Source organism: Notolabrus celidotus, chromosome 1 (genome assembly GCF_009762535.1).
Source record: "Notolabrus celidotus isolate fNotCel1 chromosome 1, fNotCel1.pri, whole genome shotgun sequence".
In the NCBI taxonomy this organism is placed as follows: Eukaryota; Metazoa; Chordata; class Actinopteri; order Labriformes; family Labridae; genus Notolabrus; species Notolabrus celidotus.
This window is the reverse complement of record NC_048272.1, coordinates 13,026,745-13,039,797: the sequence shown is the minus strand read 5'-3', so window position 1 is coordinate 13,039,797 and position 13,053 is coordinate 13,026,745. Positions and strand designations below refer to the sequence as shown.

General features: G+C 39.3%; 1 protein-coding gene and 1 long non-coding RNA gene across 7 annotated transcripts in view; one reads left to right on the top strand and one right to left on the bottom strand.

The window, feature by feature from the left end:
* Nucleotides 1-762: 762 nt before the first annotated feature.
* Nucleotides 763-13,053, bottom strand: part of arhgap9 (Rho GTPase activating protein 9) — a 67,576-nt gene continuing 55,285 nt past the window's right edge. For 4 of the 6 annotated variants that reach the window (XM_034687239.1, XM_034687267.1, XM_034687247.1 and 1 more), the window contains 6 exons: nt 11,977-12,075; nt 8,910-8,987; nt 8,547-8,600; nt 7,649-7,783; nt 5,900-6,005; nt 763-1,953 (listed from right to left, as the gene is read on the bottom strand). In XM_034687239.1, coding sequence (XP_034543130.1) covers nt 1,767-1,953; nt 5,900-6,005; nt 7,649-7,783; nt 8,547-8,600; nt 8,910-8,987; nt 11,977-12,075 — 659 coding nt within the window. In that variant the 3' untranslated portion in view covers nt 763-1,766. The remainder of the gene's footprint in view (nt 1,954-5,899; nt 6,006-7,648; nt 7,784-8,546; nt 8,601-8,909; nt 8,988-11,976; nt 12,076-13,053) is intronic. The other 2 variants (XM_034687259.1, XM_034687275.1) reach the window with 1 other exon arrangement.
* On the top strand, nt 8,552-12,905 carry LOC117815538. The gene is made up of 3 exons (XR_004631830.1): nt 8,552-8,694; nt 9,929-10,048; nt 11,756-12,905. It is a non-coding gene; the product is annotated as an uncharacterized LOC117815538 (long non-coding RNA).

Sequence of the window (13,053 nt, the reverse complement as noted above, 5' to 3'; positions counted from 1 at the left end):
AGGAAAATCCCTCCACTTCAGAATCTGGAAAGCGAACAAAACATACGTTCGACATACTTCATGAAACACTGGATAAATAAATGTTTGCATGGTGTTATATTTTCTTTTAATAATGTAATAAAGGGAAACACTTTTGCATATACTCTTGCATATATGGCTGTCAAAAGAAACCAAGAAGCGTCTCCAGAAAGGGATAAATGTATAAACTGTCATGACTTGGTGCATATATACATGTGGATCAAATAAACAAATGTGGTTGTCTGTTTAAGCAGAAAATATTTGAGTCAATCAAATGAAAGGAGCGCCTTGAGAAGACGCTGTAATCAAAAGTTCAGATGACTCTCCATCAATCAGCTTCACATCACTGTAGCTCCTCCTCCCACACTCACAGGACTTGAAATAATAGGAACATAAAAATGAATAAATACATCTAATAAAACTTTCTAAAATCTACAAGCTCTCTCTCCCCCCCATGCCTCTTTCTGCTCTTTTTTGTCTTCTGCCAAACCCACAGTCAATATAAAATTACCAAAGCCACAGAGTGAGCGAGTGAGAGGGCTTTCGGGGGGAAAATCCACATTTTTTAAACATATGCATTTCCAGTTCCTCTTTTGTTCTGTTATTAAAAGCAGAATTTGCACCAATCACAAGGGATGCCTTCACCCGCTGCGTCTCTGAGGGCCACATACCTCCACGCACTTCTACTATCTGTCACGCAACCTTGAGACAAACAACCCAACAGACACATCCAAACAGATTAAATCAGATAGTTCACTTTTCTTTTTTTTAATTTCATGACAGTTTACAATCAGGTCCAGGCAGTATTTAACAACACACTGTTCATTTTAAAGCAAACGTCTCTGTCTGAATTTGGCTAATATATGTAATGTTAAGGTTACACAACATATGCAAAGTGCTACAATGACAGTGTTTCACATATTTACACTAGTTTTCTTAACTTAATCTGAGGAGTTTCCACTAACAAAAATAGAAGATAAATCCAATTTGTGCAATTGGGGGAAGCTCTGGAGGTTCACACACAATAAACAAGAACAGTTTGGTACACAGAAAAAAAGTTTCTGCCCTTATGGCACATTCATCCCATCACTGAAATCATCCTTTCCCACTTAACATCTGAAATGAACCTTAAAAACTCTGTATGACTTCACTGTATGACTTCAGCAGACATGTGGGCACATTTACCCACCCAGCTGTTGCAATAGGTCCATGCTGCAGGTGAGCTCTGTCCTTAGTCCTTTCTGCATGAGGTGCTGGTGCTTGTGTTTTCACAGTGACATGGTTCTGCTTAGTTTCGTTCGCGTGCTATGTTGAGACACGTCCTTCCTCACATTCCTTGATTAATGAGTGATCAATACTCTGTGAGCTGGACCAGCTGGAGGAGAGTTTTCACTTTTATGGCTTTCTTAGTATCCTGATCAAGTCTTGAACATCAAGGGAAAGTGACAAGGAGGCGTCTGTTCCAGCAGTGAAGAACACCGGGGCTCCACGTCTGAAGTCGCAGTCACAAGTATCACAGCTAAAGTTGGTTTGTTTTACTATTATTGTTTTAACGTGGCTTTATATGGAGGCCAGATGTCATGATTAGCAGCTTTCTGTCCTGGTTCCTTTTAACCCCGTAATTATCTTTTTGATGTGAAATCCTTTTTACACCACATGAGTCAACAGGCAGAGAGGATAAGCGGCTGCACTATTTCTGCTTTTGTCTGATCTGAGGAGCTTTTTGAAGACCCCTCGGTCCGGGAAGATCAAGAGGGGCCTCTTTTTCCAAAGATGTGGTCAAACTCGCTGAGGATGAGCTCCACCGCCTGGTTCTGGTAGACCATATTTACCGCCATGTTGCCATTGTCCCGCTCAGGGCGCATCAGGGTCGGCCCAAACACGATGCCGATGTTCTGGGTGGTCATTCGGTTTGTGTCTGAATGCTCCAAAACCCTGCAGAGAGCCAGGGAAGACGGAAAGAGATAGAGTTGTGTTCAACTTGATCAAAAATATCAACACAATACAAAACATAAAAACAACAAATGCTCTGGATTAATGTTTTTAAAATTTCAAGTCCACCAGTTCACCTTAGGTTGAAATATCTAACCCATTAATTTTTGTGGTCCCTGATGTGTTGCAATGTTTAAATGGTTTGTCATAGACTAAGTTACATACGTTACACTCTCAGGATGAATTGGATTAACCTGGACAGTATATAAGAAATTGACTTAAAGCTGCTGCTGGTAGGAATGGTGTAAAAAACATTACTTTTTTTCCTGCTGGGTTTGGAGAAAAGGTCATAATGCCCATCGGTACTCATCGGTAAGTGGAGTAATTTGAGACTATTGCGAAATCTCTGCATTTTCCAATGCCTTTGTATCAAGCAATGTTATTATTCCCCTCGTTCCCGTTATGACGGACCAATCATAGCTAATCTCCAAACCTCTGTCCTGATTGGTTAAGGGGCAGCCCCTACTACTTCCTCTTATTGGTTATGAGTCCGGCACTATCGTGACTGCACACCCCGATCTGTGTTGGGGGGCTAAGAGGAAATCTGGTTGGGAGGGATAGTGTTGACATTTGAAGTCCCTCTCTCTGAACAGATGTTCACTCTGTGACTGCCAACAACAGTTTTAATCTTGTTGTTCCAAAGGTGGCGGAAATGAAGGATTACTTTAGATCTGCATGTATTAATATTCTTTCTAATGACCAGCAGGGGGGCGACTCCAATGATTTCAAGAAGAATGCTGGTTATATTAAACTAGATGAGGACCCTACTTCTCACTGTCACTATGACTAACTTACACTTTTCTAAATTACGGTTGGAGATTACTAGTTTCTAAGCCCTGGTCCCATTCAGACTATTAAAGAAAAAACAACAACATGTATTTACTGTATATACAGTATATATGTATATATATATATATATACACACACACATACATACAGTATGTATTGAGTAGAGTACACTCTTGGGTGGGGCTATCTGTGATTGGGTTGGTCACTATTAAAGCATGGCCCCTTGTGACTTAAAAAAAGAGGTTTCAGCCAAGTATTGGACTCAAGGTTTCATACGTAGTCCACAAACTAATTTAAATGACATGGCGGTTGAATCCACTTCCTCTATTTGGTAATAACTTGTGACACTGAGAACAGTTTCATCCCACAAAAGAAAAAAACAAGCAAGGGACCTTCCTTTCAGATAAATCGGCCTGTTAGCATGTTCAATTACAAAAAGGGTGAACATACTTATTATTTACATCTGCTTAACATCAGCATGTTAGCTTGAAAATACAGCCTTGCAGATTAGTTAGCATTGATGCTTTCTCACAGTTGTTGGAGATGTAATTTGAAAAGCTGGGGCATATTGATCCACATGCTGTATGAATGTGAAATTGTAAATTACTTCTGGTCAGCTATAGTTAAATGTATAAATGATATGTTAAAATCAGAGTTCACTAAGAGCCCAGCGTTATGTGTACTAGCTATTTTACCAGAGGAGACTAATCTGCCCTCAAAAATGTATTTTTGGGGGAAATTAGCTTTTATAACAGGATGCAGGATAGTGTTGAGGCATTGGAAATCAAAACAGAAGATCTGTTTTAGTGAATGGAGAGATGAACTGGCCAGGATAGCTTCTTTTGAACAGCTTATCTACAGAATCAATAATAACACTAAAGTATTCAGATCAATATGGGGTCCTCATCTGGAAATGATTGGAGAAGGTGACTATGGCATCCAAATGTGAAATTAATTTGTGCTCTATGTCTGATAAACATCATGTATGATTATGAAATGTAATATTGTGACATGAAATACAATATATGTTAACCTCTAAACATCACAGAGAAAATTAGGAATGCTATTTTATTATTATCTTTATCATTATTTTATTTATTTATTTATTTATTTAATTAATTTTATTATTATTATTATCATATGTATTTGTTTTTCTCTTTTCTTTTTGTTGGTTTTGTATAACTTATATATAATTGGTCAACTTGTGGGGAACAAAGAAATACTGAAAAAAAATTCAATAAAAAGTTGAATGGCAAAAAAAAGCATTGATGCTTACCCGACAAAAGTAAGCTCAAAGTTTCCTTGCGGGCTCAGATATAATTTTTGTCTAGTGCTAAACTGCAAGTGTTAGCATGCTGACACTTTTAACTTGCAAACTTGCAAATATTAGCCTACTCACACACCTAGCTAAGAAGGTGAGTATATTAGCTTGATACCTGTTAATCTGCTAGCATGTAAGAACAGTCTCACAGAGCAGCAAACATGGCTGATGACTCAAAAAAAAGGTAAAGAGGTAAAGAGCTTCCTTCAGCCTCAGCTGTAATTTGTGTTAAGTGCAAATTAGCAAACTGCATCTTGCTAACATGTTAAGCAAAACCAAGATGATGGCTACGATAAACATATGTGTCATCGTGATAGCATCTAAGTACAGCCTTAAAAATCCATTAGCATAGCTGTGTAATTTACATGAAACAGACTTTGCCCTCAGCCTCAGTTGTAATTTGTGTTTGTGCAAATGTTAGCCTTCGTACGTGCTAAAATAAGAAGGTGAATACCTGCTAAACATCAGCATGTTACCATGTAAGCAGAGCTGTGGAGAGTTGCTAGCACTGCTGTGGACTTTCACTCCTGCTATGAATAAATGTACATAAATGACAGCTAACTGCTCATACAGCTACATGCTTGTGGTCAGCGTGTGACATCCTTCAAATTCTTAGAAACACAGGACAGTGACTACAGGAAGCAACGTTTTAAAAGCCATCAGGGACATCTTGTTTTTGTCTGCATGTTCCTGTGCCTGTATCTACATTTAACAGAGCAGATTTGAGCACATAAGAGGCTAAATCTGTCGCCTGTATCCACCTATGTGTGTGTGTGTGTGTGTGTGTGTGATTGGTGGGGGGGACAGGAATGGGTTGAAGCCACAGAGTGAGGCATTCTTCTAAAAATGCCATTCCCACCAAGCCACAGAAGCAGCCAGCAATTGCTCAAAACTTCCACATTAAAAAGAGAGGAGGAAAAAAGAGAGAGAAAGAGAGGGAAGAGGGGGGGGAAAGCGAACGAGGCAGGGAGAAAAGAGAGAGGTTCCAGTGGTGGCGGCGGTGGTGTTGGTATGCCTTCCAGCAGACGAACCACAAGGCTCCCATGGGACCTTCAAGGCAGGGAGGAGAGCAGGAGGGGAAGGAGGGAGAAGAAAAGGAGAAAGGGATGGAAAGAGGAGAAAGTGGGGAGGAAGAAGGAGAAAATAAAAGACAGAGAAAGAATAGGAAGTCAGGAGACAAGAGTGAGAGAGAGCGAGGAGACATCAGGGTGATTGAGCGAGGGAGATAATAAATGAGAACCAGAGCAGAGGAAGGGGGAGAGGAGGAATGACAGTGAGGGGAGAAAATGAGAGAAAGACAGAGCTGACAAATTCATGGGGCCTCCACCACACCCTGGCACAAACATCAGCCTCAGAACACGAATGCTCACCCCTAAAGTGGAAGGAAAAACCATAGGCGGTAAAAAATACAGATTTTATGTACTGTAAAAGGAACTGGCTCGTAGAACATGGTGCTCCATTCATCCTCCTCCAGCCTTTTCATCTTCGCAGGGACACAAAGTTAACAACAGAGGGATCCTGGTACAAGCACGGGCATACTTTGAAAGCTGCGGCCAAAGAATCCCTGACAGAAAAAATACGGGGAACACCGAGGAAACTGCCCCCTCTTGTGGTCAAAGTTAAAAACACAAGTCCTAAGAATAACGTTTATTTCCTCTTGAGGGCATTTGGTTCACCCTGTGGTGTTATAAAATGTGCTTTCCTTAGTAGGCAAACAAAAAAAAGACAAATAAATCAGCAAAAATGTAAAGTGTCTGTCATTTTCCTCTTCTCCCCTACCGTCTGAGATGGCGGCACATGAACTTCAGCGTGTCGTGGTTAGGAGGAGGCATGTTGAGCACCAGACACTTCAGACGGTGAACTTTCTCCAAGTAGTCCGACATCTCTGCAACACAGAGCGAGAGACGTGTCACGAATGTCATCACTTCAACATCACTGCCAGTCGTGAGCATCGGAAACATGATATACATACTGATATCATATGTGGCTCATTAACATACCCTATCTAATCTGATACAGAAGTGAGCAATTATCAACCATCACCACTGTGGTTTGATGAACAGTAAATTCATGATCACTCCGTATGCAAAAATAAGTCCAAAGGATTGATAAGAGTCGGGCGTTTATACAAAGAACATGTATAATCTTTTTTTTAATTAATATTCATGATTTCTTTTTGATTGTAATTCAGTTTTAAAAGACAGACAACCAGCCACTGTAGGATAACTTAAAAATATTCTGATGCATTGTGTTATCGCAGAAGTGTATGTAAATTAGGTGATAAAAAAAACACAGTTACCGGAAAACTATTTTGTTTTTAACCCTTAGCTTAGCAACCCCCATGAAAGAAAACACGATAAGTAAACACAACTACTGACAAGTGTTGTGCATAAGCTTGATGTATCTTACTCCTCTGTGTCGTATTGTTGTTAAAAAGCACTGGAAACACTCAGCAGCCAAGTGGTATCATCTTGCAGATGTGAAAGCTCATTAGAGCGACTAATATGCAGCTGAAAAGAATCCAGAAGAATTCATCATTTGTGACTCCTTGAGTAAGAATTGTTTTAACGTATAGTGCCTCACTTTTTACAAAGTTTGGGCCTGTCAGAAAGTTAAACCTAACATCTGGGTCCTGTTTTTGAAAGTGGGCCATAACATACAGCTATAGATTGTGGTAGAAAAAATATTAAGTAGTGGAGGATGAATGAAAGCATTCAACATTTGTGCAAGAATTCATCCACTCATGCCTCCATTAATCCTTCCAATTAAAACACATGAACGATCTAAAACATGCAGAATTCCGTCCGTAATTGTTTTTTTGTCACCTTAGAAATCTTTCTTTGTTGTATCTATATCCTTAATGATATGTGTTTGTGTAAAACATTTCCAGAGTTGGAAAAAAAGTGCTGTAAGTATTCTATAATGAAGAAAATACTACTGTCACCTTTGAGTACATAGGGAGAGAACTTTTTCTAACCAAGGCTGTCCTTGTTATGACTGATTAAAACCAAAGAAGTGTTATAATTTTCTACAATTCAATCATATCAAAACTAAAAACAAAGTGAGATGTTCTCGGCAGGCTTTATATCGGCCTCCCAGGAATCCAAACAATATAACCCCCACTTTTTGTTCTTTCTCAAAGATTATTGTCAGTGCTTTTTCATCCTTTATTGGATAAGACAGCTTGAGAGAGACAACAAATGTGGAGAGAGAGCGAGGGATGACATGCATCAAGACATGGAAGGATGTACGTAGGACCAGAGGCCTTCATACATAGGGTGCCTTCCCTACCAGCTGAGCTAAAGCAGAGCCCTTCAAGCTCTCTTTGGCCTCATTTCCTATCTACTTTCTCCACACTATCAAATCAAAGGCGTTAAAGAGTTAAAGCCTTAAGATTTCATACATGTTTGATAAGCATTTCTGATATAACTAAAATTATACTTCCATTTGTTAGTCCTGCCATACTACTGAGGATGGGTATACAAAGTATAAATAAGATAAACATTGGGCTGTGAAGGAGACACTCACTGATTGTCTCCACAATGTCAGTGAAGAAGCCGAAGGGCACCAGTGGCTCGGGAAGCTCTCGGAAGAAAAGTTTCAAAGCTCCTGTGATGACATGGATGTCCTCCCAATCACTCTCCTCCAAATTCAGCTTCTCCTCTGAAAGACAGGGAGGGAGGGAGGGAGGGAGGGGAGGGGGAGGGTGGAATTTACACAAACAGGGTCAGAGAGATTGAAGAAAATGCAATGCAATGTGAAAACAGAGAAGAGGAGTTAGAATTAAGAGTTAAAGTCGGAGTAGCTGTAAGGGGAAGGACGTAAAACAGAGCATTATGTCAGTGCTGAGGCGTGACATGGAGGCTTGTAGCTGCAGGAAGGAGATAGGAACGGCCTGTCAAAGTAGGAGAAAACACAAGCTGACACACTTTGGAAAGCAAACATTTAAAAAAAATTCCAGGTCTGACCAGTGCTTCTCAAATTGGATCTTTAGGACCAAAGAAAGGATATAAAGGGCTTTAATTGTGCCTCAAAGTCAAGGCGTTTAAATTTAAAAGCATCCAATGATAAGAAGCATCAGTCAGTGTGATGTTGCGGTCAGATAAGAGCACACACACAAGCAGCTGATTCTCCATTCCATCCACATGGCGGCAGCAGTGGACCACGTAAGAGCTGTACAACCTGCTGCGTGCTATTACATCAGAAAACTTAAAGCAGAAAAGCCTAAAGGGACATTAAGCAAATGGTAGCACAACTGTTCAGTGCACCGTCTGTCTGCGCTGCAGCTCAGCTCTGAGAGTTGCTCTGTCTGTGGGTGGTTTGTTTTTCACTGAGGTGTTCACATTATGCAACACAGGAAGGAGACAAAAACAAGTAAGCACAGAGCGGCGGTTTTTTTTCTCTCTCTCGTCAGGTCTGGATCTACCTTGAACCAACTCCGCTGGGAACATGTAACGGCCGTCTGTAGTCACCGCTCGCTCTGCAAAAACCAACAAGCACTAAGTCGGCTTTCCTCAGCATCCACTTTATCAAAAGGTGGCAGGAGTGAGACAGTCATACAGTTGGTTCAGCAGGTACTCAGAGATGGTGTGTGTCTATTTAATATAGAATATCCTACGTAATCAGAATGATGAAAACAGCATCAAACAGCATACATATCTTTGATTTACAGTGGCTAATTTATGACATCTGAAAACTCCAGCTCCTCTCTTTCTCCTCCCACTGTATTTTCATTCATATTCAGAGACTATAAAAGCTAATTTTCCTCCCTCCTCCCCTCCATCCTCACCATGGTTCACCATGAAGCGTAGTTTCTGAATCACTGCCAGGTTCCCTGACACTCTGTAGATGCCGTCAGTTTCCAGTCCTGCAAAATAACACACAGCTGGTCAGATCAGGAGATCACTGCTGCGGTGTTTGCATATCTATTAAATCATCAGAGAGCTGGTGTCAAAATAAAATCAGACTTTTCATTATTCAAACCTTCATGGGTGAATAAAAGTGTTCTCTCAGATTTTGAGGCAGCTCTGGCAGTCATGCTTTCTCTGCATCAATAAAATATGGTCCCCAGGAAAATGTTTTGTTGCATAAGTGGCCAAAATCGTGTGAATAAAGTGAAGCAGAAGCACATTTTTACACTTTCAGACATTTACATTTTCTTTAAAGGTCACATTTGCATGATCACATGACTCCTATGAATACTTTTTTAACTTCCTCTTCATATTTCATGGTGTGTTGCCTGATGAGGAGCTGACTGAGTTTGGTTTGACATTTCTCTACTCTTGTTACAATATCAGAAGTTACAGAACAAGAATAGGTCAGGCTTTTTTAATGAATGTAATGATTACTAGTGTTCATCAGAGCTTTACATTTAGAGTGCACGGTTAATACGTAGGGGTAAACCAATGACTACTATCTAATGTATCATGGTAGTACAGCTGCGACAGTATAAATTGCCAAATACTCGATAATGAAAAACAAATTTCAGTCATTTTTTTAAGCTAAAGTACAAGATTTGCTAGTTCCTGCTTCCCAAGTATACAGGTGTGCTGCCTTATTTTGCAGTCTATAACAAAAAATGAGGAGTCTGATGGTTTTGGTCAGTTTGATGGACCTAAGATGCAATTGGAGGACTTCACATTATTTGCACTGTTATTATACTGATGTTCATCTTTGACCTGCTTAACTTAAACTGCTATAATATCATCATTCCTCCCCCTATTATCATCATCATAATTTTAAATGCTAATATCAGTTGACTGTAACTCTCTCTCTCTCTTTCTGAGTCTCCTTCTATCTCTCTTTCAGAGTCCTACATAGTCTCAGCAGATGGCTGTTCATCATGACTCTGGTCCTGCTCAAGGTTTCTTCCTGCTAACAGGAAGTTTGTCACTATTACTTCTTAATGCTGCAAGTGCTTTGCTCATGGTGGGTCAAATGTTGGGTCTTTGTAAATAATGTAACAGTCTAGACCTGCTCTTTTTGTACGGTGTCTTCGATAACATTTGTTCTAAATTGGCTCAGTACACGTAATAATGATTAATTGATTGATTCCTTTTGAGCGTTGGGGATTGTAATAAGTAATTGTTTCCCAAATGGACACTAAAGGCTGAATGACAAATGCCGAAAATTTTAGGCAGAGTGTTTAAAATGAAAGTGATCCTATAAAATATTCAGAGACTCGCTGAGAAAAATTTAGCAAAATTAGGAATGAAGACATTGGGCCTCATTCACTAACAGTGCGTACGCACGAATACGTGCTTAAACTGTGCATACGCACCTTTGAAGCACAAATCTGGGATTCATCAATATATTCTTACTTGAATTTGTTCTTACACTGCGAACAAAAATAGAACTTCCTCAGACTATGCGTATGCACAAAATGATGACGACCAACTTTCTCAGAAAATGTAAGCATATACTCTTTTAACTAAATGCATGACATATTTAAAATACTTTCAGTAAAAGAAAAAAGCCAGCTGACTGTCATATAGCCATCTGGCAAAAATGGCAGAAAACTCATTACATTTTCTATTTTTAAGGTTTTATTTCAAGGTTAGCTAGTATTTTTGTTGATATTTTTTTATTATAATGGGTAAAATGTACTATTTTAGACAACTTAAACAAAAAAAAATAATTCTGGAAGACATCTCAGGACCCCCCATTTGTGTCTCGCAACCCCCCAGGGGGTCCCGACCCTACTTTGGGAAGCCCTGCTCTAAGAAACGGATGGCTAGTTGGTGAGCATTTTTTTTTTGTTTTATTTAGATTAAGTCTCTAGTCCCCCGTCTTGATGCACCGAACAGATGTCCTTATATGGATGAATTGGTGGTGAGAACAAAATTGGCTGGTACACACGTGTCATGAATCCAACGGTGACTTCACGTAAGCACTTATTTTATGCGCAGAGTAAGAACATTTCTACGCATTTATTAGTGAATGAGGCCCAATGAGTCTACAGGAAGTCTCAGGCAGAAGTTTGAACATGTCTCAGAATTTAAATACAAATTGATTATCTTGTGATTCCTTATAATATACCAAAATATAGGCCTATATCAAACATCTGTCTGCCTCTGTTCATCTGTGCGAGACTAGGAATAGTCATAACAGAAACAGATGAACAACAGACAATCATTATTATCTGATAAGCCCTGTCGTATCCTGTGAAACATCTGACCCACTGTTTCTTTACACTCTCAATGTGAGTAATGTAGAACATGAGTAAGAACAGTATTATACTGGGTATTAAAGGGAGAAATCTCATGATGTGCAACAGAAGTAAGGCCCCTCTTTCAGGACGGACAGATGTGCTCCATCATTTCTATTTAAATCAACACAGAAGGTTGTAAACATGATAGTCTAGATTTAAAAAGCTATGAAATAATTTTACTGTAATAAAGAGAAGAACTTTATGATCTTTAATTTGATTAGATTTTTTCTAAAAGCTGCTTCGTCCTTAAAAGTTTTTCATTCTGCTTCAGTTTTGATGTCTTGATCTGAAACCACTCCTTAGAAATATTTTATTCATCAAAACCAGGTTTTGTGGTCGAAACACTTTTTTTCAGCATGTATTAAACATTTATTTGCAGCATTGTTTCTAAACAGTCTTCAACCAGCTCTATTTTCTCTCATTAGGATCTCTCTCTGCCTGGCAGCTGTCAGGAGTTCTTCCCTCTGAGTCGAAGCTCAGCTCACAATCAAAAACATTTTCAGTCAAGTTTTGTGGAATGATTTCAGTCACTGAGCTGAGAGGAGGAGCGGCACTGCCATGAAGTGACTGAAGTTTCAAACAACCATTGAAGGTGTTTTCTCGTGTGTCCGTTTCATGTCGAGCATCACATTATCAGCGACTGTACCTCTCTTCTCCACAGCGGCGGTACAAAGCCTGACGAAGCGAGGGACGGTGCTCTTCTCTCTCTCGCAGAGCATCTCCAGACGACATCCAAACACCTGATCTGAAGGGTGACGAAAGACGGACACAAACACACTTTTTATGTCAGTTCAGAAGTTGTTTTTCTTCCCTCCCTCAAATAACTGTGCCAACACATGATGTAAGAGCTACAAGCCCCACTTCTTCTGCTGATAAATTGACTGTTCACTATTGAAGAAAACCTCCATGTTGGATCTGTTCCCAGCAGATATGTCAGCTCAGCCTTGATGATGCAATAAAACTAGTGTACTGTACTGTATGTGCTATACGGCTGAAAAAATCTTACATAGCCCTTTACTCCAGAGTGTGATACTGATCTACTGCTTATGATCAAACTGTCGGATCTTTGATTAGGACTGAAATTTTCATCAAAAATGAGATCTGAGATCACTTGATCACACTCTGCTTTTCAAAGTTTTTAGTTAGTTCAGTTTATCTGATAGCCACTCTTAAGTTTTCAAAGGCTGCATGTTTTCAGTTTGCTGAAAGTCCAATTAAAAAGTACAGATTTAAATACAGCTTTAAAAGATATAAATTCTAGGACTCATTCAGCTAAAGACATATTTAGCTGCAGGGACTACAAAGTATATATGTGTTGGTATTGTATGGTATGGTGCTGCATTGTATCATTTATTATACAGTGCTGTGTCCTGTGATATTGTATCATTCTGTGTTGTGTTGTTTTGTATCAAATCTTATACTATATCATACATACCACATCCCAATGTAGCATAAAGTATCAAGGTATCTTTATATCTTATTTGTTAACATTGGAGCTTTTGATATTGTCGTTTTGATGCAACCAGTGTGAGACACCAGGAAATAAACAGCATTGTTCGGCATTCATATTTCAAAATGCACAAAAATAAAAATCAAAATAATGAAATTGTCCAATTTTTCTACACTTTTTTTCAAACCCTGCAAATTAACATTTTAATACCAGTGGTATAAAACCATTGGTTGAGTCATGCGCTCCATGTACAGAGACTATGATCCTCAAGCA